Source organism: Silurus meridionalis, chromosome 11 (genome assembly GCF_014805685.1).
Source record: "Silurus meridionalis isolate SWU-2019-XX chromosome 11, ASM1480568v1, whole genome shotgun sequence".
Classification (NCBI taxonomy): Eukaryota; Metazoa; Chordata; class Actinopteri; order Siluriformes; family Siluridae; genus Silurus; species Silurus meridionalis.
This window is the reverse complement of record NC_060894.1, coordinates 14872463-14897830: the sequence shown is the minus strand read 5'-3', so window position 1 is coordinate 14897830 and position 25368 is coordinate 14872463. Positions and strand designations below refer to the sequence as shown.

The 25368-nt window shown below is 37.4% G+C and overlaps 3 protein-coding genes across 3 annotated transcripts in view; 1 reads left to right on the top strand and 2 right to left on the bottom strand.

Annotated features, from left to right (window-relative positions):
- Positions 1–2469: 2469 nt before the first annotated feature.
- kpna7 (karyopherin alpha 7 (importin alpha 8)) lies at positions 2470–5579 on the bottom strand. The gene is made up of 11 exons (XM_046860880.1): positions 5439–5579; positions 5266–5350; positions 5048–5188; positions 4884–4969; positions 4542–4810; positions 4307–4389; positions 3969–4232; positions 3607–3840; positions 2975–3157; positions 2695–2841; positions 2470–2602 (listed from the first exon to the last, which is right to left on the bottom strand). The coding sequence occupies exons 2-11, from the start codon at positions 5329–5331 to the stop codon at positions 2513–2515; spliced, it is 1563 nt and encodes a 520-aa protein (XP_046716836.1). The 5' UTR covers positions 5332–5350; positions 5439–5579; the 3' UTR covers positions 2470–2512.
- Positions 5580–5595: 16 nt separating this feature from the next.
- Positions 5596–9196, bottom strand: LOC124393257 (tyrosinase-like). Its single transcript, XM_046860882.1, has 5 exons — positions 8284–9196; positions 7822–8038; positions 7417–7564; positions 7098–7279; positions 5596–6213 (listed from the first exon to the last, which is right to left on the bottom strand). The coding sequence occupies exons 1-2, from the start codon at positions 9106–9108 to the stop codon at positions 7940–7942; spliced, it is 924 nt and encodes a 307-aa protein (XP_046716838.1). The 5' UTR covers positions 9109–9196; the 3' UTR covers positions 5596–6213; positions 7098–7279; positions 7417–7564; positions 7822–7939.
- Positions 9197–9874: 678 nt separating this feature from the next.
- The window catches only part of grm5a (glutamate receptor, metabotropic 5a), a 29051-nt gene continuing 13557 nt past the window's right edge, over positions 9875–25368 (top strand). Inside the window, exons 1-7 of the mRNA XM_046861935.1 lie at positions 9875–10503; positions 11180–11920; positions 16140–16389; positions 21192–21427; positions 21568–21814; positions 24031–24199; positions 24589–24715. Coding sequence (XP_046717891.1) covers positions 11236–11920; positions 16140–16389; positions 21192–21427; positions 21568–21814; positions 24031–24199; positions 24589–24715 — 1714 coding nt within the window. The 5' untranslated portion in view covers positions 9875–10503; positions 11180–11235. The remainder of the gene's footprint in view (positions 10504–11179; positions 11921–16139; positions 16390–21191; positions 21428–21567; positions 21815–24030; positions 24200–24588; positions 24716–25368) is intronic.

Here is a 25368-nt window from a genome sequence, read left to right as displayed (position 1 = left end):
CATAAGATTGTCAAGTTGACAGTCAATTACTATGGAAATAGCCATGATTTTAGCTCCACACTCTGTAAATCTCATACATTTAGTTCTACATAGTTTATCTTTCTATGTCTTTCAAGTATAAATTTAAGATGAACATTATGGATATTAAAGGTTGGACCAGGTCTAAAACACTGGAAGTGAGTGTTACTTAAAGTATGGCAATGAAGCAGAATTTGAAATAATGGGGTGGACCTTTTAATGATAAAGACTAATATTAACAAAAACTACATTTAAAAAAGATATTCAGCATCTGCATCCATTTATATCTCATGCTGTGGGGGCTCTAATACACTTTTAATTTAGTTTTCCACTACATAGAGGTGCAGCTCAAATTAGAATATCACTAAAAAGTTGATTTATTTTAGTTATTCAATACAAAAAGTGAAACTCGTATAGATTCATCACACACAGGAAAAAAAACAAATTCACTATCTCAGAAAATTAGAATACTTCATAAGACCAATCAAAAAAACATTTTTAGAGAATTGTTAGCCTCCTGGGAAATATGTTCATTTACTGTACATGTACTCAATACTTCTAGGGACTCCTTTTGCTTTAATCACTGCCTCAATTCGGCATAGCATGGAGGTGATCAGTCTGTGGCACTGCTGAGGTGGTATGGAATCCCAGGTTTCTTTGACAGTGGCCGTCAGCTCATTTGCATTTTTTTGGTCTCTTGTTTCTAATTTTTCTCTTGAAAATACAAGTTAGATTCTCTATAGTGTTCAGGTCTGGTGAGTTTGCTGGCCAGTCAAGCACACCCACACCATAGTCATTTAACCAACTTTTGGTGCTTTTGGCAGTGTGGGCAGGTGCCAAATCCTGCTGGAAAATTAAATCAGCATCTTCATAAAGCTGGTCAGCAGAGAGAAGAATAAAGTGCTCTAAAACGTCCTGGTAGATGGTTGTGCTGACCTTGTACTTGATAAAACACTGGACCAACACCAGCAGATGATATGACTCCCCAAACCACCACTGACTGTGCAAACTTTACACTGGACCTCAAGCAATTTGGATTATGTGGCTCTCCTCTCTTCCTCCAAACTCCAGGACCTTGATTTCCTTTTATCTGAAAAGATGACTTTGGCGCACTTAGCAACAGTCCAGTCCTTTGTCTCTGGTTCAGGAGTGGCTTGACACAAGGAATGTGTCAGTTGTAGCCCATGGATACGTCTGTGTGTGGTGGCTCTTGAAGCACTAAGTCCAGCTGCAGTCCACTCTTTGTGAATCCCCCAAATTCTTGAATGAATTAGTGGAAAGTTAAATGGCAGGAAATGTTTACTAGATGTGCTTGAATACAGCACTCTGTAAACAGCAGCTTCTTTAGCAATGACCTTTTGTGTCTTTCCCTCCATGTGCAGAGTGTCAATGATAGTCTTCTGAACAACTGTCAAGTCAGCAGTCTTCCCCCATGATTGTGTAGCTTGAACCAGAATGAGACACCATTTAAAAGACTCAGGAAACCATTGCAGGTGTTTGGATTTAATGAGCAGATTAGAGTGCGACACCACCAGTCTCCAATATTGAACTTTCACAATATTACAATTTGAGATAATGAATTTGGGGTTTTCATCAGCTGTAACTAAATAATTAAAATCCATAGAAATAAACAGTTGAAATCTGTCTGTGATTAATCTATAGAAGCTTCTCTTTTTGTAATTACTGAAATAACCCGATTTCTTTTTAATTTGAGATGCCCCTGTAGTTGGTACTTAGTGTTTAAATCACCAGTTAAAGCTCACTTTTGTATCTAAAAATAACTATTTACATCACCATAACACCCCCCCCACACACACACACACACACACACACTTTAACCAAGTTGTTACCGCCAGCCAGCTTTCCATTATTATGAGACAGCTGCAGCCAAGAAGGATAACATGCGCTTCCCCAGAGATTTGGGAAACCAGATAAGATTTACTTATCAAACTCTTGTTCACTGAGGAATAGGCTGTGTAATCAGTGTCCCCCCCCCCTTATCCAGCTAAAAAGTATTTTGGGAAGATTATAAAATTTGTGCTTATGTTCATTTAATCACTGACTAATACTGGGGCATTCTAGAGCTGGGAATGTAAGTGTACTGTAAACAATGCATTGTCTGATCACAGTAAACAAGTTAGGTGTCCATGATTACCAAATACATGGGGAAAGGTTGTCTATTTTGGGCTTTTTAGCTATAGGTAATTGAATTAAGTCAAGCGAAGGTCAACACTTAAGCATTTGTTACCCTTCCTTGCCATAAACATTTAAATAGGTTGCCAATATGCCAAGTGCTTGATTCAACAACATTTGTGGACAAAAGATATGTTCCACAGTGAAAGGAAGTGTGAGACCAACCAAATCAGACAACACTAAACCTAAGGAATCAGCACAATGTACAATCAAGTATAGGCAGCTTGGCCAATTCCAAAACAAAACCAAATTGCCAAGTTACTGCAAAAATATTTATTTATACAAAAGGGTATAAAAATGGTCAGAAGTCAAATCTTTTCTGAACCTCAGCTGGCCCAAAAACAAAGTCCGTTTCAGTGGCTTCAGTCTTCAGGCATTCATCGTCAGCATCCTACAGAACAACGAAAAGTTACAGGGGTCATAAATTAAAAAGGGGGAAAAAACCATCCTAAATTACAGCATGACTCATTTTGTCCAACCCACCTCACTGAAGTACTTCTCAATTAGTGCTTGGGCAGCACGATACACAGCATTGTTTTCATGGTTCTGGAGGAGCTCAATGTTATCCAGCCCACCCAACTCCTCCACAAGCAAACACAGCTTTTCCACCTCTCCAAGTTTCTCAGCAGCCTAGGAAAGCAAACAATGCAGGGCAGCTTAGTTGCACAGTATATACACATTATTGGCCGTTATGCTGCATGACTACTGGTGCTGCAGTACAAATACAAGCATACGTGACCGTTCAAATCAAAGTCAACCTTACCAAGAAAATGTTATTGATTGCATCCAAGATGACTAGGATAGTCTTGGAATCTTTAACCTTCAATAAGTTTAGGATAGCTTCCAGGCCTCCACACTTAACAAGCTGAACCACCTGTTCCACTGTTCCTCCACTGGTGTAGTTAGTGACTGCCCAGACAGCTTCTCGCTGAGTTTTAAAGTCAGCCTGGAAGCAAGAGTCAAGTCAGTTTAAAATGTACCCAACCAGTGTTCACAAAGCAATCAGTTTTCCCAAATAGCTAGTATCACCTTGGTGGTTTAATAAAGAGCCTCTCTCTCGAGACACAAGACCATTAGAATGCAGCTCAGATTAATGAGAAGCCAGGAAGCAAAGAGAATCTTCAGGCTGAAAGACTCCCAGCATAAAATATAACAATCTTTTTCTTAATGACAATTAGACCAACTTATAAATGCTCAAGTCGGGCTTTATTTAGGGAGCATTCATTATACAAGTTTATGAAAGAGTGTGGTTACCAAAAAAAAAGAATCACTTGAATTTACAGCAAAACCAGTCAGTAAGCTATAAGCAGTCCAAATGCATTAATTAAATTAAGACCCAGGATAATCAAACATTTAGTTATATAAATATAACCAGATAAAGGATTAAACACTTACATTCTTTAGAAGATCCACAAGATGAGGCAGTAGACCACATGTAATTAGTTGCTGAATCTGTTGTCGTGGTCCAGCTGCAATATTTGATACAGCCCAGGCAGCCTCCTTTTGAACACTGGGTTTGGGGTGACGCATCAGCTTCGGCAAGGCACTCAACACACCAGCGTCGATGGCCATTTGTGTTTGCAGGTCTGAACCACTCACGATGTTCCCAATAGAACGAAGAGAAGGAGTCTTTGAAAGAAAAAGGGTCAAAAGCCGCTCATTTCTTATTGGAGGATACAAATGTACATGGCAAATTATGTATATTTTTGCACAAGCAATATCAAGGCAGTTTTCCTAAAATAAAAGGAATCGTTTACCACCACGGCAAGCTCCTCAAAGCCCAGCAGCTCGACCAAGCGTGGAAGAATCCCAGTCTTTATTACAATGTCAATGCGCTCATTCGGTCCGTCTGTTAGGTAAGAGATTGCCCAACATGCATCAGACAGAACTGATTTATCACTGTGGTGAAGCAGTTGTATAATGGAGGGAAGCATCTGCTGGACTGCAGAGAAGCGAGGGAAAGGATTCTTGTTCCTGCACAAGTTGGAGAGGGTCCATGTCAGGTTGCGGAGGTAGCCAACCTGTGAAAGACAACCAGTTACAATCATGCAGCTTAATGTCAACTTACTGAATATTAAAACTTTACACAACCTACAGGGATATCTGGAGTTAGCCGAGCTAGAAGTGCAGGAATCACATTACAGTCAATAAGTGCATCACGGTATGCTGGGCCATCACCTGTAGGTAAAACACCTTAAGCATTAAATATGGAATTTTTTTTTTTTTTTAAGTATCATGAATCACAACAAGCCTGGAATAAAATTTCATGTGCAGTCTTAAAATAAAAAGTATACCAATACTGTTGAATGTCTTCATGAAGTCACAATTACCTGCAATATTGCCCAAAGCCCAGACAGCCTGCTCACTTATGTTCAACATGGGTGAGGCCAACAGGGCAATGAAGGCAGGTACTGCATTATGCTCCACCACCTGCTTAGTGTACCATGAGGTGCCTGATGCCACATTGGTGAGAGACCAGGCAGCCTCAAACTGCAGAGTGGGGTGATCATTCCTACCCAGAAACTCTACAAAGCAGGAAAGCAGGCCTGCTTCCACTATTTCCTTTAATGGAGGGTTCCTCTCCCGAGATAACAGCTTCCTAAAAACAATAATTATGTGCCAAAAGATTCTGGAACAAACGTAAGAGCATACAGTATAGAAGAAAAGCTTACCTGGCTGTTTGACAACCCTGCAACTGCCGCTCTGGACAGTCACTGTTAATGTTGGCAACAATTTCCAGAATTGTTGCTGAAATAAGCTAAATGATAAAAATGGTTAAACCACACTACCAGAAACAAAAAAAACAAAGTTCATAGAAGAATAATGATATTACAACCTGTTGGTTGTCAGTGTTGTATTCTGGAGACAGGGGTTCTTCATCATGCTGGGAAGAAATATTTCTCCTTTTCATGATGCCTTCTACTTTCTGTGCTTTCCGAAGCTCCACACATTCTGCAATTCTGCGCTCACGCAGTTTCTTCAGGAATGAAAGGAAATTAGTTATGAAGTTTCTTCCAACAGACTTCTCATAATTAAAAGTGTATTAAAACCTACCAGGGCATCCTTGCCTCGGTTTTTGAACTTGCACATGCGCTTATCAACCAAATTCTCAGTAGGCATTGTGAATGTCAAGTTCCCACTAAAAATTAAGACAGAATATCATTGGAAGAACCACCTAAATAAAACAAATGTAAGCCATTGTCTACTTTAACATGCATACCACTCACCCAGTTCTCCAAAGAACAAACTTCTACTACACAAAATAAAAGCACACTTCCTCCTGGAGTATTTAACTTCAGAGGTTAACTATGATCAGGTGATCCTAATCAGCAACCATGAACATCTTTAGAAAGGCTTTGGTACCTGTCTTCAGTTCTCATACACTGCTACACTGAGTGGAAACTTGCTTATATGCTCTAGTAATACAAAATCAGTCTGCATCATGATGTGTATTTTTAATACCACAATAAACAACCTCAATGATTGTATTTGGAGTCAGGACACTAACAACTACACAGTGTTGTGATCAAATGTTGTGTGGTTGTTTCCTTATAGAATTGTCCAGGAAATAACTGACGCACAATTGACGTAAAACACAACGTTTAAAACATTTTAATCACATCAGTAGATTAAACAGGAACATTAATGGCTTTTATTGTAGCATCATGTTCAAGCAAGTAGGATTAAGAATACAAAAAATAAAAAAACATGAATAATTGATGTCGGTGGATAGGGCTTTAGGGACATTGTCGCCACCTAGCGGTTACATGCTTCACGACATCAAGGCTTGGTAAGAATCGGAAGAGGCCTCGGAGCTGCTGATGAGCGGCTGCTTTTCAGAACTCCTTTTCGCTCGTGTGGATAAAAGTCTGCGGATTTTAGTCAGTACCAGAGCCATGACTGCACAACACACTGCGCCTAAGACCGCTGCACCCAGGAGCCAGGGCCAGAGTCCACGCGCTTCCTCCAGATAGGACACGATGTCATCTACAAATCTCTGACCTACAATTATAATTATATTCTTTTAATTAAAATTCATTAATTAAAAAATGCACACAAAATACTAGTACTACTACTACTACTACTGCTACTACTACTACTACTACTAATAATAATAATAATATTTTTTATCATTGCATAGAACAAATATTATGTAAATAGTTCTACATGATATTAGATGATTACAGTATTCAAATATATAAGGAATTCATATATAAAGAGATCATTTGCAAGATTTAATTTTATCATTTACTTTATTCAGTGCTCCTAGATATAGGCTTGATTATAACAATATCTAATCTGTTAGAAATGTGGCATTCATTGCTATATCTCCTGATATTCGTGAACAGTATATAAAGCCTATAGTCTGAAAAAGAAATTCATATTTCATGCAGTCATAAAGAATAATAATATGGATGGATAACTCACTGGATGGATAATATTGGATGACAGTTTAATTATGTTGGTAAATTAAACAGTGTCAAATTCAGCAAAATGTACAGAGGCACAACACTCTTTTCAAGTGCAGCATAAGAATTAAGAAATAAAAGACCTAACTCTCTAACTTCTCTACTTATATCTGTATTGTGAAATAAATTTATATATAGGTAAATAAATCAAGTTAGAAACAAGTGATTGGACAGTGAAGGTCAGTGAGGTCACATTATTCCTTCATGGGTTCACCTTAATCACAGTTGATTAATCTTTGCAATGTTTTTCCATTTCAAAAAACTTAAAAACATGTTGATATTTCTGAAATGATTTTTTTAAGGGTTCTTTTTTTTCCTTGTTAGAGTCCAAAAACAAAGTGAAACTACTCTGTGCTGAAGTAACAGTTTCTGCAATTACCATCCTATAAAACAAACATAACACTAAAAATATATTACCAGGGTCTTGGAGGTAAGAGTATTCATAGCCTTTTTCTTTGCTGGAACTGAAGTAGTCCCCATTCTGATAGAGAGGCATAAAGGGTGCCATGTAGTATTCACTGTTGTGGCCAATTGGTGCATTAGCTGTAGGATAGTGAGACTTTTCTGGCTGGTACCTTCTCAACCACTGCTCATAGATGCTAAGGGAACACAGATAAGCTCAAAATAAGCCTTCATTTATAAAGCAATTCTTGATTATAAGCAGATTTCCATATGTGTTAAATGTATGCCATTAAAAGGGATAGGGTGTGTTCAGTTTTAGATGGCTAATCCTTACCTATCTACAAAGGCATGATGTAGGAGAAATATTGGGTCATTGGCTGAGCCCTGCACGGAGGACATGGTGCCGTTCATGAAGACGTGCAGTGCTGCATGCATGCCAAGTTTGCTGCTGTTCCCAAGACCTGTGCGAGGATTTCCCAATCCTACAAAGAATGCAAAGTTAAGTGCTAACACTTTTGAGAGATTAATTTGGATTAAAGATCCAAATCAGGCAAATAAAAGAGATTAATAGGGTACAAAATTATACCCTGCACATGTCTTATAATGATAATCAGACATTGTAGATGATCAAAAGTGTGCTTTTTATTCCACATGAACATCAGGTATATTAACTTAAACCTACTTATTGCTCTTATAAAAACGTGTACTTTGTAATGCATTGTTGTTTATTGTGTTTAACCTTCTAGTGTGTTCCTGAAGCTCATATTGGCCATGCGGTCCATTGGTCCTGTGTCATACTGGGACAGACTGAGAGTGAAGTCTACATCGGAGGATGAAGGAAGCCCATCTGCCAGGTTTCAGTCATGGTTCCCAGGGTTGCGCAGTAATGGTCCTTCCTCTGTGCCATTACACAAGATACCGCTCAGACTATATTGTGGTTCTCTGGAGCAAATCACCTATAAGGTTTGGAATAAAAAAATAATAGTACAAATAAGTTACTTGAGAATAATTCGAAACACATTTGACCCAAAACATTTTAATATTTAAAATCCTGCAGTGGAATAAAAACACATAATCATCTAACAACCACTAAATGAATCAATGAAGAAACTTTTTGTCTGTGTCCAGGTACAGATTAAGTGGATATTAATTTTAGAACTGTTGGATATTAATCAGTGCGTAAGTAAAATACTGTGATTACCTTCCAGGAGGAGAAAACAGATGATGGGCTGATGAGGTTAGGATCTAGAGAACTTTGTGCGCCCATGAGTTCATCTGTGCAAACCTCACACCCCTGTGCATCCCTCCAGTCCCAGTATGGAATGGCAAAGTCAAAATCCCCCGTTAATTTCCTTATCTCATGCTCCCAGCGAAGCAGAAACACCCTGTGCCATGGCAAGAAGCCTGGGGCCCAGTGTCCAAAATCTACTTGCATCCATATATTGTTCTCTCCTCCAAGTAGAGCAGGTCGGGAAACATAATAATGTAACCAGACAAACAAGTCATAGATGGAAACATCTTTAAACATTGGGCTGGATGAGTTACTTACTTGGTTGTAGATGCCTGTGATTATAACATAATCTTGGCTGATACTATTTTTAGCTAAATTAAGATAAGAGATAAACTTTTGCCTTTCTGCATTTGAAAGATGGAAAATATTTCTTCGGACCGTCTCCCGTCTTTCAGTGCAAGCTGACCCGAAGTAACCAAAGGTGCATTCACTGCAGTCGTAACCCATGAAGTTTCTGAAACAACGGCAAGTGCGGTTGAAAAAGGTGAGAGGCCATCTCTCCCTGTCATCCAGACCTTCAAACGGGTACTGTGGGCCATCGGGCTGCTCGGACACGGACACGTCCTGGCAAACTCCCCGACCCGAGCGAGCTCCGCATGCTGAGCCGTCTCCACCCCAAACAGGACAGCACTGCCTTGAGGCCAAAGCTTCACTGGTAGCACACTGTCTGGGAATCTGCTGCCATGTCGCCTTCAGAAGCTGAGCGATAAAGACTATAACAACCAGAGAGCGCATTGCATAAGTGGAATAACTTCTGCTTGTGATGGTACACTGATGAGTTTTGGGTTAATCCTTTCAGTGTTTGACCAGTCCGTTCGCTTTCCACTCCCCCTTGTCAGATTATTCAGATCACATGCCTCCTTGCCTGAGGGTCGTTAGGGTAAAAAGATCCTTTTCATCTAATGCTACTACTCAGGGTTGTTGTAGAGTTGAATTGTGTGTAAATATATACATTTTAGGTGAAAAGCTGTGCGACTGAATAGTCATTTTTAGACAAAAATTAATATAATGTTCCCTTAATCAGCATTTCTTTTGTAACTAATTCATTCATACATTAATTCATTAATTCCTCCATTAACTTTGGTAACTACTGAGTGGATCTGTAGCCTATGCCTGGTGCACTTGGGCGCAAGGCCGAAATACAACCAATACAGACAAAAGAGACAACAGTTGATAGGGTCATATATACACATATTTATGCCTAGGATCAATTTAGATAACCATGTCTGCCTGCTTGCATGTTTTAAAACTGGGAGGAAACTAGAGAACTCTAACTAGAGGAAGCCTAAATGAACACCAAAAAAGAAATATCTGAACTGACTGAACCAAATACTTTCAAACCTTAATGTGCAATGCGGAGTCTATCCAGAAGATGGCGCGCTACACAAGTAACACAAGACTTTGCTTTTGATATTAGAGGAGGATAAAAATTACTTGCCATGTAGCGAAAATAGCAATTCTGTGCCCGTGCCCCGGTGACAGGTTTCGAGTAGTGCTCCAAGATCAGCTATGATATGTTGTAAAGCAGGTACAGCAAACATGCATCTCATGATTTTATCTTAATAATCAATGTATTGAAACGCATGACTGTAGGAATGTAATAATATGCCCACGTAGGTATAAAACCATTGAAATGTAATGGGCAATCCTGGGTTGTGCTTCGTTTTGAGGACGGACAATAAGTTCATTAGATGCTAGAGAACCTTTGAGTTCTTATGTGGTTTCAAAACAAGATGCCCAACGTTAAATAACCCTATATAAATATTATTCAAAAAGGCAGCAGTTAAACCCACACATAGGGTCGTTCAGTTATTTGGCCCAACCTGACAGACAGACAAATTTCCCATAACGCGAACAGAATACTGCAAACCACCTACGCTCACTTTGCGCTGTTAGTCCACTGAAATGGAGGTGTGTGTTTGTGTGTGTGTGTGCGCGCGCATAGGCTACACTTAAGGGATGTGTCATTGTTTCTTAGTATCCTTTGCGTATGAAAACACTTGGACTTGAGCGCAAAATCGCAGCGGTGTTTTATAATGTGACACTCGGAGCTGAAACGGCACGCTTTTCAGGAGCGCTTATTGCATTAAGAGATGTCCAGCTTTTGAGACACGAAGTAAGACGAAAACGGTAAGATTTCTGTAAATGTATAAATGAACTGTCAATTATATTTGCATTATTTTGATAAACCATGATATTGTTCAGTTTTATGGAACACATCGGGTTTGTATAATTCGGCAACCGTGAAGTGAGGTTTGGCTTTGTCAAGCTAAATATTGAAAGTCAGAGAAGCTTATTCATTTTACACGTGTTTCTTTTGAGGACAAATTATTTCATTTGCCTGATTGTAATTGAATGCAGCTTGATTATATAACTCTAGACGTTTCAGCACCACGGACAGCATCTAGTCTATCTCAACGGACACGCTGTTAAGTTCTAAGACTTTAGGTCTTGTCATGTCGACGTTAGATTGCTTGGGCAAATGCTACTAGATCAGTCTGAAAAGTCTGCCCATTCGTTCACAGGTTTTACTCGATTCCAATACGGCTGACATTTTTAAAAGCTCGAATAGCATTTTGCCAAAAGCTATTATAGTCTTTCAAGAGAAAAGGGGGTTCTGATTGCGTTAAAAGGAAAGTTAAAATCAGCAGCCTTTTCGTAAATTCTATTACTTTTGCTTTTATGTATTAAAACATACTAATTTACGTGATATAATGTTTATGAAATAACAATGAATAAGTTCATAGTTCAAGACATTTTTTTTCTTTTTTCTGTCTGAGCTTCTTTTTTTCAATATCTGTTGCAGATACCATGAAGACTTTGTCTGTATTTGGCACTAACTAATCTGAGAAAGAGCAGAAAATGGGGATTTTACTTTTCTTTCTCTTTTCACTTCTTGGAGACATCAACAGTCTTACAAGGCTAGGCACACGAGTGCATGCCCAGTCTACTGAACGTCGGGTACTTGCCCACATGCCGGGTGACATTACCATTGGGGCACTCTTTTCTGTGCACCACCAGCCACCTGCAGACAAGGTTCATGAGCGTAAATGTGGTGCTGTGCGTGAGCAGTATGGGATTCAACGTGTGGAGGCTATGATGCACACTCTTGATCGTATCAATGCTGACCCAAACATCCTGCCAAACATCACACTGGGCTGTGAGATCCGAGACTCATGTTGGCACTCAGCAGTGGCACTGGAACAGAGCATTGAGTTTATCCGTGACACCCTGGTCTCCACTGAGGAGGAGGAGAGCATATCCAGGTGCTCAGCTAATGGTGGAGGGATACCCATGAAAGGGAAGAAACCAATTGTGGGCCTCATTGGGCCTGGCTCTAGCTCAGTAGCTATCCAGGTACAAAATCTCCTTCAGCTTTTCAACATACCCCAAATTGCCTACTCAGCCACCAGTATGGATCTCAGTGATAAGTCCCTGTATAAGTATTTCATGAGGGTGGTACCCTCGGATGCTCAGCAGGCAAGAGCAATGGTGGACATTGTCAAAAGATACAACTGGACTTATGTGTCAGCCATACACACAGAAGGTAAGATTACATGCACTGTTTTATGTGATTATAACTCTGGTGGCATATTCTTTTGTTTAAAAATGGCAATTTAAAATTTGTGAATTGCTTGGGGCAGTAGCAATCTAGCATAATAATTTAGTAACTATTTTTAGGGTCTGAATGGTTTCTCCAACTGCCCTTCTTGCCTTATCACCCAATTTGGCCTGAACATTGCATGTGATATACAGTATTTGTCTACTTTGTTGTAATTGCATTTACAATACTGTTCAAATCATTCCTAATGTTTTATTTTCATAAATGTTCTTCCAATTGTTTCAACACGTTCTCTTTTGTCCCAGCTTTTTTGAGACATGTTGTGGTCATCAAATTAAAAATGACCTTTTTCCCTCATTTTAAACATTCAATATGTTTTCTATGTTCAACTGTGAATGAAATAAGAGTTTATGGAATTTGCAGATCATTGCATTCTCTTTTTATTTGTTTTACACAGCATCCCAACTATAAGGAAATTGGGGTTGTAATAATAATAATAATAATAATAATAATAATAATAATAATAATAATAATATTAATGTGTCCATTTAAATAATTAATTACATTTTAGAGTCACTTCAAATTTAAACCCATTAAAAGTTTGTAGAAAATTTATTAAACAAAAAAATAAACAAATAGTTGTAATAATACCCCTTTTAAGTTAATCATGCCAAGTCATAACGATCTTTTGTTCAATAGTTGTAATTGCCTGAAAAATATGTAATTGATGTGCAAACTCCTCCACATTATTACTGCCATGTTGGTATGTAAACAGTTGATGGGCATACTGAGAAGCTGCTTGATTTTGTTCCTAGGGTTACTGGGGTTACCATTTATGCACCCTGCTTTTGTTTATACCTCCCTGTGTTTGTCATTAAAGAGCATATAATTCAGTAGGACAGCTTGGTTCTCTTGATGAGGAGTGATCGTGATTACCATTTACATGTTTGTTTTATTTTTTCCCTGTTAGTGGGTGTTGGTTACACTGTAATTAATTTCCCTTGTGGAACTAAGAGTGCTCAAAGGCTATTGATATTTACATGAAATCAAAAAACTAATTTACCTATAATGGATATCATGCAAATGCAACCATTGCACGTAAGTCCACCTTTTTAATATAGATTTTATATCAAACTATCAAACTTGACCAGGTTCATTTGTTTGGTTTTAGAACAAAGTTTTAGGTATTACTCTATTCATTTATGCACACAGGTGTTTGGCTGTAGATCAGAGGAAGAGATAGTTTGAAAGTTGTGCCAGACAGAGAAATACAATATATATATTTTACTATTCTGTGCCTAGCTTTCTGATTGTGTGAAAATTAGGAACAACCCGTAAATAACATGACATTTGTGTATAAAGAATACATAGAGTCAAACTTCACTAAACTTTATCAGTTCAAGAACTGAAATGGCCAGTTGGGTTAAGGTCTGGGAAAAGATTTGCCATGTAGCATGTAGTTGGCAGCAGGTTTTTGGTCTTTGTCTTGCTGCATGATAAAGTTTTTTCCAAATTGCATTGTATGCATTTCTTTGTAAATTGCCAGATATTGCATGCATTTCTCTGTAAATTGGCAGACAGAATGTTTCTGTAATTGTCTAAATTAATTTTGTGCTACATCATCAATAAAGATTAGTGAACCTGGTCCAAAAGTGATACAAGCTAAAGCCATCACTGTACCTCAATCTTGTTTATCTTTGAGCTTGTATGATTTGATGTTTTGGAGCAGTATTTTATTCTCTCAACTTTTTGGTCTTTACATCACTTTGGTAGACAATTGTCTTGGTTTCAGAACTGTTGAATTTTTTTTTTATTTTTTTTTATTGCCAGTTCCAAATGGCTCCAAATAAGGAGTTTGTCATTTTTGTCATTTTTGTTGGATGACCTGTTCAAGATCTAGGTGTTAGTACACCAGTGGTTTATTTTGTTTATTTGGACATTTTAAATTGTTGTACTGGCTGACAATTCCCACTGGTTGTGCAATGGATCCAAATGTTTTTGCTCTTTTCTCAGTTAAAAAATTAATGTTCTCACATAGACAGCTGTCTTATTTTCATGTTGGTGTTCACAATTGGAACACAGAGCTCAAAGCAATAGTAGTCATTCAGAGTAATAATTGTATAAATATAACAGGACAGACCTGTGCAACAAGAAAAAGAAAAACATGTTTGGATTATTTGTGTAAAACACATCTAGTTGTAAATATCATAAAAATGGAAGTGGAAATTCGAATTTATTGTCTAATATATTTTATGATCTTAAATCCAAATATATTATAGCAAAAACTGGCCTAGCCATTTGAAATGTGGTGGGGACAAATACTTTCAGAAGGGACTGTATATAACATTATTTTCCATAAGCCATGATATATTAATGGAGACTAAGTAAACTAATGTGATTATCTAGGTTTAGTGATTGCCTTTTCATATATGTTAATTTTTACAGTATATGAATTATAGATAAGCACTCTTACTGCACACTTGATACCAATGGTTCAATATTCCTAGCAGAAAGTAGGTGACCTGATTTTCCAGTGAAATGGGGGAGCTTACCCCTGACAATGTGTAAAACAGAGGCACAGCAGAATAATGTTCATTAGTTTGTACCAGACATAAAAATGCAATATGTTTCTGTGGCAACTGAAAAATATATTTTCATACACCATTCGATAAACTTTACTGGGTCTCTAATTTATGTCTTTAAGAAATCTGTCTTTACACTTTAGGAGCATTTCTAATGTGTCAGTACACAAACCCAGTCTAGCAGTCAATCTAGCATTAAATCTTTGACTGAATTTCAGATAAATGCCAGGAGCAATGTTCGAAACCTTCTTTTGAATGTTGAAACCTTCACCTTTTTTTGACAAAAGTCAAATAATTACTGTCACAAAAATCCCAAAAATCAGATAGATGTAAAGAAGTCTTAAGCGATTAAACAACTAAAAAAAGACAAAAAAAAAACCTGAAACAAAAAAATTTGACAGTAAAAGAAGAAAGCAGAACAATGTCACCAGCCAAGCAGGGTGGCAAAGTAATGTCCTTAAAGTATATTTTGCCAGGGCTTCTTTGACCAGAGGTCTAACAAGTAGTCCTGATTAGTAAATTAGCTTTCCCAGAGTTGCCTGGACAACGTCCACCAATGCGGATTAGGCCAATCATGCCTTGTGCTTCCCAACTGGCTAAGATTTACCTAGTGTCCTATCCTATGTGTCCTGCTGCCAGGGCCAATATTTTAATGAGCACAGCAGCAGAGGAATTTATGGATGCTGATTGGAGTGATCTGTAAGAAGCAGTGCTTCTTGTATGTGCCATGCATGAGGCTATATCATTTGACTTAATCAGGATATCAGCAATGCACCTGTATTTTATTTTTGCCCATTGTGTGCCTGATTCAAATCAAATTCTAATCAAATTCTAATCTTACACTGTAGTCACTGTCAACATCACTGGTCATCATAGCCAACTTCTATTATTTTGAACCTTTGCACCATTTATGTCTAAACCCATTTAGGGCTAATAGCCTCTTGAGGCTTTGACTTTCAGATCATAATTGACCCCACATTTAGGTCTAAATCTGCTAAGCACATGCACATATATCCTATGTGTGAGTGGGCCATCTGCCTCAAAAGCATTCCCTTTATGCAATGATCAATGATGAGGCATTAAATACAGAACCGATGCACATGTCCAACGTCCAAAACCCCCAGACATTGTCGAAATAAATATGAAACCTGCATTTTCACATTAAAATAATTTTATAAATAGTAGGAATCTGCTATACTTTTTTACTACTAAAAGTGCTATTCTGAAACAACCCTTTAGAAAATGTAAGAAAAACAGTTTGTAACTGTAAAATTTGAGGGAAATCCAGGGAATGAATTAAGATCAGAAAATTTACCACATACTGACCAAATCAAAGACAGATTTAATGCATAAACAGTTGATAAAATACAACATTTCGTAGTGATATAAGTGGGAAGTCAAGAGATGTAATGTGGTCTCATTCACACAAGAATTAATTTTAAAATATAAATATTACTACAATCTACATTTAGACATCTTAATATGATATCTGTATAAAATCCAGCAGACAATAACTTTGGGTAGTAACTATAGACCATATTAGGCGTTTAGTTTTTGTCACATGCAACATGTGTCTGATCACATGCAACAGCTTGTTAATAAAGTCATTTCTTAACCCTTAGGAAACTATGGTGAGAGTGGAATGGAGGCCTTCAAAGAAATGGCAGCCAAGGAAGGCATCTGTATCGCACATTCAGATAAGATCTACAGTAATGCCGGCGAGCAGAGCTTCGACCGGCTTTTGGAAAAACTGCGCAGTCACCTGCCCAAAGCACGTGTGGTGGCATGCTTTTGTGAGGGTATGACTGTGCGTGGCATTCTTAAAGCTATGAGAAGACGTCGGCTAGTGGGAGAGTTCCTTTTGGTTGGCAGGTAATTCTTTCTTACGTCACCTACAAATAATTTCTTCATATCAAATGATCCTTCCATCCAGCCGTTCATCCATCCATTTTCTTCCACTCATCTGGGTCCAGTTTGCCAGGGCAGCGATCCACCTCGGAGACACCCAGGGATGCAAAGTGGGAAGCATAAGGATTAAAGTGAGTTTGACGAGAGTAAGATTGTGATGGCTAGACGACTGGGTCAGAGCATCTTTAAAAGTGCAGCACTATGGGATGTTCCCAGGCAGCAGTGGTCAGTATCTATCAAAAGTTGTCCAAGGAAGGAACAGTGGGGAACTGGTTACATGGGCAGCCAAGGCTCACTGATGCATGTGGGGAGTGGAGGCTGGCTCGTGTCAGATGAGCTACTGTAGCTCAAATAGTTGAATTTATAGTATATATGATATATAATTTATGCATTTTTAGTGTGTGCTAGTGTGCTATTTATAATAGTATTTATATGTAGCATTTTAATTATTCTCAAATGTGACAAAACAAGTGCTTATTTTTAGATTTAGCCACAATTCAGTCCTGTCTGTCCTCTTAACTATTATTTTGGGAGAATATGTATTAAAATATAATACATCTATTTTCCTACCCAGACAGAAGGTCAGGCTTAGGCATGCATTTGTGACATTGTATTAGGACTTCAGAACTTCAACAAGAAAAATCAAAAAGAAAAGTGTATCATTTTAAGGGGCTTGCCACTGTTTGCTGCTGACCTATAGTGATATGGGAGGTTGCTCTCATTGCTATATCATTGCTTTGAATATACTCTTATTCAAATTTGTTCTTGCTTCCTACTCAAATTATGTTATATCTATGTGGGAGTAGAGAAATATGTATCTTGCCTAAGCCACCAAGGGTCCCCTGACTCTTCATTTGTCAGAGGAAGTGTGATCCCTTTGATCCCTGGCAGGCTGTATTGGCGCTAAGCTCTCATCTACATAAACACATGCAGGTGTCTGTAGAAATATTTAACAGAATAAAATCTGAGTGCTTTTTCCAACAAGACATAACTATATGTTATGTATACGCTCATTAATATATGTGTAGACTGATTTCTGTTTCCATTTAATCAGGGCTGTTTTCTGCATTGCTTTGTTTGTCAATGTTTGCCGTAAAACATGTTAATGGACAGTTTGATGCACTCATTAATGTTGTGTGGGTCATTACAAAAATGGGCCTTTAAGTTGCCCTGTTCAAATTCACCTTTGGTGCTTTCCAAGAGAGGAATTGTGGCCTGTGAGAAAAGCCCAAATGTTGTTTACTTTATGCAGCATGTGAATTTTTAAAGGGTGGTGTCTATTTCAGAAAATGGTGTCATGGATGTTATCCAGGCGGCCTGGTTTGACGTAGTGAAGCTGCCATGCATGTGGAGGTGTGTGTACAACAGTCTGTGATGCAGGCTCCAGGCAAATGCTGGGCAGACAAGCACTGAGTTGCTGCCAACACTTCTACCTTGCATGTTGGATTTAATTTTGAAAGTGGAAGAAAAGATATTCAATTAGGTCAGTTTTCCAAAGCTCAGTACTTTCAATTTAGTGCTGCAGGGCATGGTTTTCTTGGAAGGACATAAAACAAGATTTGGCTTATTCCATTGACATTGATTTTTGTTTACCGACTGTTGCCCACCATTACATACCAGGGATTACTCAAAAAAATATATAAATTAGACATTTAATATTCTCAATGTAAACCTAAACACATGCCATATTTATATATTTTCCAGTTATCTCACTAATGCATTGTTTGCTGTTTCTGCATACATTTAAAAGCCCTTTAGAGTTTAGCTATTTTAATTACAGTTGCACAAATGATCTCCTACTTGACTATCTCTCACTAAAATGATGATAGTGCCTATAATTAACCAAAATGTCTGTTTGAATGTGTGCATGTTCAGTTCTTTTTGCAAACAACAATAGTCTATAAAAAATCCTTAAACTGACCCTCATGGTTCTTAAAAAAGCCTGCAATAATGAGTGCATGCAATATTTGGATTCATTTTTATCATGTGAATTATAATATTTTTCAGCCATTTCATAATTTTTTACTCATCAAAGTAGCCATTACTACTACCTGTTTTAGTGTCAAGCTGATAACTGGACCTCATGTAATTTTTATATTAGAGATGTCAATCGATTAAATAATATAATCATGATTAATTGCATGTTTTGTGAAGATTTTGTACTTTCTATTAATATATTTATCATGTCTGAGAGGCAAGCATTCACTGAGATTCAGGTTGTTTCAATTTAAGTGTCTGTGATGAGAGAGGACAGAGACGAAAGAGAGCGCCCCCTGTCTGTTTTCTTTATTTTACAAAAGCACAGCGTTTTGTTGTTATTTTGGGTGTAACAAATAAGAGTACTTCCAGATTTGTAAAATGTATTGCTCTTATCTGTACAATCAAAAAAGACGAGTGATTGAAGTTAATTTCGGCGTTATGAGGAAAAAATGCCAGAGGGTTCATTGTGTGTATCATAGCGAATTTTCTTTATTTATTTATTATATCTGATTAAAGAAAGAACATCGTGAATAAACGTGTGTTACGTTTAATGTAGTCATTTTGCCGCTTTTATATTTATTGATTTATGTTTTTAATAAAAATGGTCAAACAGAAATGTGCACTGCATTAATCACACGTTAATAAAATTAGTGCTGTTAAAATTAATTTGCTTTAACATGTTATTAACACGTTAATTGCGACAGCCCTACTTCATATTTTAAGTTTATATTTTAAAATTAAAAATTTTGTTACCTAATGAATGTATCCAGGCTGAACATCCACCATATGGAACATAAGCAGAGCAAAGATGATGATCAGGTGATCAGGAATGTCTCTGTCCTTAGTCATGTTTACATCACCGACTCCCCCTGTCTCATCAACATAAACCTCATACCTCTTGTTGCCTTCTGCCTTCATTGTTATCTTCGTAAACTAGCCTACATCTGTGGTGTGTGAGGGCCAGAAAATGAAATCCCAGTGGTAGATTAAAAAATCCGCGCAATGACAAGAAAAAAGTTGATGGGCTGAAAGAGGTGTGCAATGAAAAGAAAAAATGTTGACATTTTACCAGATAGATCAAAACTAAAGTAACGAGCCTGGTTGAAAAATTAAAGAAGTGGAAATTACAGATGTGTAAACATTTTATAAGTGTATGTAAAAAGAAATAAGAAAAATGTTGTAAATAGTAAATTAAAATACCGATAACAGAACAATCTACTTAAGTACATTAACAAAGTATTTGTACTTTGTTACCTCCCACTTTTTTATATAATAAAAAAAAATCCTTATATATATGTTTATACATATATATATATAGATCTGATGGGAAGGCCTGAGATAACAGCAGCAAGGAAGCTTTCCTGAAATGACAAATGAAAGAAGCCCAAAAGGGAATACATAAATATTTGGCTGACACAGAATAGTGAAATTATATCACTGATCTTCCACAATTGTACGCTATATAGTCAAAATGTATTAAGCATAATGAAAGAATGTAAATGTATTGCAGACGATGTAAATGTGCAATTGTGCATAAAGGGATTTTAATTCAACATGCAGTTATCAACTTTATTAGTCTCAGTGTAATTAGAATCTTCAGCTCACTCCTCCTGTCTTCAAAAACTTAAGGAAAAATAAGTAAAAAAAAATGTAGCTTTATATCTAAATGTAACACTAAGCAACAATGGCTTGGCTCTTATGCAGGATCTTTTTTTAAAACAGTAGCAGTTCTAAAGAAGGCTGACCCAATGGGTCAGTGAGTGGGCTTTTGCAGAGTTTACTAGCACACTGCTGCAATGGTTTAAACTTACTGCTCACACTGCCTTCAGTGTTTTTGCTCACATTGCTTTTGGCTCCAAGGATGAGTTATGAAAGCCTCTCCTTCTTTAGTGAGATAACAGAAACGATACAAAGACCTCCTACGCTCGAAGTTGTGTAACACCAGAGCTATAGGCTTGGAGGTGTTTGAAAAGGCAGAATGAACACAAAATAATTTTGCGTGTATTTGAAAGAGTAGGAAGGCCACAGCTACAGAGTCTCTGTCTCACCTCTGGCTTTTAAGAGAATGAGTTGGATAGCCAGGTTACGACATCAAAGTGCAGCTACAATTAAATAATGTGAATGAGTTGCAAAACTCTAACAATAAAGAGGAGGTATGCCTTGCATCTATATATATATATATATATATATATATATATATATATATATATATATATATATATATATATATATATACAGTATATACTGTATATATAAACAGTTTTCTTTTTATTTAATAATAGGTACAGATTCCTGTTGACTGAATTACTCGAGTCATTTATATTATTATTATTATTATTATTATTATTATTATTATTATTATTATTATTATTATTATTATTATTAGGTGGGTCACAAATTTCCCCTGTCATTGGTTATAATGTGGTTTATAATTATATGGTAAAAATGTTTACATTTTATATTTAGTTCATGTTACAATGAGCTTTTTGTCTTGTTTTGCCTTCAACCCTGTTCTTTCTTAAATAGTCTATTTCTATATTCCTGTTCCTTTGTTTCAAGGTGAATTTGTGTATTTTGTCTTAATAAGCTTGTTTTGTTTTTTTAAAACAGGTTCACTATTCTCATTTTTTCTCACTTTACACTTGAGAATCTTTGAACAATTTTTGGTTATTCTTCTACTAGGACACTGCTGTTCATGTAAATTGATTCCAACTCCTGTTGTCACAGCATTAAATCTCACAGCTATCGCACTCTTTGCTGATGGTTTTCTATGCCCCTCTCTGCAGCGATGGTTGGGCTGATCGCTATGATGTAACAGATGGCTATCAGAAAGAGGCTGCTGGAGGCATCACTATTAAACTGCAATCTGCTTATGTCACTTGGTTTGATGATTACTATTTGAACCTACAGCCAGACACAAACCACCGCAACCCCTGGTTCCTTGAATTCTGGCAACATCGCTTCCAATGCCGACTCAAAGGACAAACACAGGAAAACACAAAATATAACCGCACCTGCACCAGTGAGTATAGACACATCAGAGCTTGTAATTTACAAGAAAGAAATTATACTTAATGCAAATTCTCTGTTTTCTCACACAATGTAGAGTAAATGAAGTAAAATTCTGTAAAGAATTAATACATCTAACATTTTTTTAATCAGAGAAAGAGTCTCTCAGGCTCCACTATGCTCAGGACACTAAGATGGGCTTTGTCATCAATGCCATCTACAGCATGGCTTACGGCCTACACACCATGCAGAAATCACTGTGTCCTGGCTATATGGGTCTGTGTGATGCAATGAGACCGATTGATGGCCGCAAGCTACTCGACTTTCTCATGAGGACCAATTTCACTGGTGTATCGGGAGAAGTGGTGCTGTTTGATGAGAACGGGGATTCTCCAGGGAGGTAGGAGCAAAGGTTTATAGAATTGGTAAAATAGAGACATATTTAGAAAAATAAAAAAAATTCTTCAAGGGTTACCTGATGAGAGCGTTGCTTTAACACTTTAAATATATACTATAAAATATAAACTTTAAAATATACACATGAATAATCTAAATCAAATCAATGTTTGGAGTGACTACCCTTTGGCTTGCAATTCTTACACTTGCACACTTTGTACACTGCCACAAAGTCAGGGATTTTGTATGATTAGTCTTAGATGTATGAATAACTAATTAATCTAAGCAGGTGCTAATTATCATCAACTTTATTGTTGCTTGAGACACTGTCATTAACTGAAACAGAAAGGTGAGATGAGGTTGTGGAAGACAGTGGTCTCTCCCATTTTCAAGCAGACTGGGTGTTTAAGATGTGCTGTTCTGCTGAAACTGCTAATGGTTAGGATGGTATATGCTGTGGTCAGCTAATTAAACTTAATGCAGCAGATGAAAAACACATCATGCTTATTTCTCTTTGACACTGGAAGATGTTTAGCACTGCCATCAGCAAAGAACTGGCAGAAACCAGTACACCCATCTACTGTCTGGAGAAGTCTGGCCAGAAGTGGTATTCATGGAATAATTGAGGCTAAAAAGCCATACCTCTGACAAAGAAACAAGGGTAAATGACTTAGCTATGCATAAAACATAAGAACTGGGTGCTGAAAAATGGCAGCAGATACAAACTGATGAGACAAAATGTGAAATATTTGGCAGTAGCAGAAGACAGGTTTGTTTGCTGAAGGGCTACAGAACAATTAGTGTCTGCAGGCAACAATGAAGCATGGTGGAGGTTCCTCGCAAGTTTGAGGATGCATTTTTGCAAAATAGTGTGGGAGATTATTTTAGGAGTAATGTGTCCTCAATGCTGAGCAATACAGGCAGATACTTATCCATCATGCAGTACCATCAGGAAAACATCTGCTTGGCCCAAACATCTGCTTGGCCCTGCAACAGGACAATAAAATACAGCCAATGTCATTAAGAACTATCTTCATCTTACAGTAGAATGGAGATGATGGTTTGACTGCCCAGAGACCTGATCTCAAAATCATCAAGTTTATCTAGGATTACATGAAGAGACAGAAAGATTTGAGGCAGCCTACATCCACAGAAGATCTGTCATTAGTTCAGCAAGCTGTTTCGAACAACCGACCTGCTGAGTTCCTTCATAAAGTGTGTGCACACATACCTAGAATAATTTATGTTGTTTTGTAGGCAAAGGGTGGTCACACCAAATATTGACTTGATTTGGATTTTTCTTCTATTAATATACCTATAATATATTCACTTAAGCTAAGTTAAGCTTTAGTTACAAGACAGCTACACTGACAATCTCCTGTAGAATTTAAAGATGCAATCCAGAATTCATAGGTTCATCAATAATGTCAAGAAATCTTAGACACCAGGCAAAGCAACCCTAATTAACTCAATGCTAAAAAGAACCTTTTTCCAAAATGCAGACAGACAGCATTGTGCTTTTTAGAGGGTTGAGGTTTCCTCCTTCCTATCATACCATACACACTTACCTTGTTCATTGTTTGCCCAATGCAAAAGTGGCCTGTGACCCCTTAGATGTTACCCTTGGGTTCTTTGTATTTTATAATATTATTTGCCTTGCCATAAGATAGAACTTTGTTTCCTGAAAAAGTAACAGAGGTGCTGAATTTCCTCCATTTGTATACATTTTTCTCACAATGTTTTGGTTAAAATTAAATCTTTTTTATGATGCCTGATCATCAAGCATCTTCTTTTATTGACACATTGTAAAAAATAGACATTGATAATGAAAACCCAAGTTTAAGTTGTTGGAACATGAGAGGGCCTGCTTAACTCACACCAGATTACCATTCCCTTGATTGAAAATCCTAACTTCAGTTATACCTTTGAATATACTCAAACTCTTGAACTCATCAGTTATTTCAGCAAATTTATGGATGTAATTGCATTTTGCATTATGTTCTTTTTAGTTTTATGATTTGAATATCTGACATCACATTTATGCAAAAGTGGTGTATAAACTGTATATCTGTATATATAACACTATATGTAAGTGTATATGTGAACATACAGCTGTACAATCTACAAACAGTTTTGTGTGTGTGTGTGTGTGTGTGTGTGTGTGTGTGTGTGTGTGTGTGTGTGTGTGTGTGTGTGTGTGTGTGTATGTGTACTGTTTAGATATGAGATCATGAACTTTAAACAAATGAGTGAAGAAGACTACAGCTACATTCATGTTGGCAGCTGGGACAACAGTGGTCTAAAGATGGACGATGAAGAAATCTGGGCCAACAGCAGCATGATCATTCACTCAGTCTGTAGTGACCCCTGTGAAAGAGCTCAGATTAAGGTGAGAAATAATAAATCAATATTTTGTAAAGTCGAGACATTATAAGAAAATGCAACTGTTGTAATTTATTTCAATGTTACTGCGAATATGCAATAAAATAATATTAAATCATTTATGCATGCCAGTAAGGTGTAAATACTGCTCAAATAAGGTTATTTGACACAAATATAATGTGTAATATGATAATTACCCATGAATAAACATTTGGAAATTATATGTATTCATAACATACAAATATGTGTGACTTCCATAGACCTGTTTAATATACAGGCTGGAAAATGTATTTGGATTCTGACAGCTAGGATTTTGAGGATTTTCCATGTGAAATTCTATTTAAAAATATTTTAGTATCAGTGGACTTTCAATGAATGCCTTCTATCTTATCCTAGGTGATACGGAAAGGTGAAGTTAGCTGCTGCTGGACCTGTACTCCATGTAAAGAGAATGAGTATATATTTGATGAGTACACTTGCAGGGCCTGTGAACTAGGATTCTGGCCAAAAGATGACCTCACAGGTGAGTCAACTGATCATAGTGATGTAATTAACTTGCTATGTATAATACACATACTAAACCCAGCTATTAGGGTTGCACAAGCCCGGATAAATGGGGAGGGTTGCGTTAGGAAGGGCATCCAGTGTAAAACATGCCAAATTGAATATGCAGATCACGAATAAGAATTTCATATTGGATCGGTCAAGTACCAACGACCGCCACAGGTATTGTTAGCCAACAGGGTACCGGTGGAAATTGGGCCACTGTTGGCTAAAGGAGGAGAAGAAGAGGAGAAAGACATCTACAGAGACAGGAGGAAAAGGAGTAGTGAGAGTGGAGGTTCAGGTTGGTACTTTAAATGTGGGTACTATGACTGGTAAAGGGAGAGAGTTAGCTGATATAATGGAGAGAAGAAAGGTAGACATGTTGTGTGTTCAGGAGATCAAGTGGAAAGGGGGGGAGGCCAGGAACATTGAAAGGGGGTTTAAACTGTTCTATCATGGTGTAGATGGAAAGAGAAATTGTGTAGGTGTGATTCTGCAGGAGGAGTACAGTAAGAGTGTAGTGGAGGTAAAGAGAGTTTCTGAAGTGATGAACGTGAAGCTGGAAGTTGAAGGGGTGATGATAAACATCATCTGTGCGTACAAGTTGCCTGTGAGATGGAGGAGAAAAAT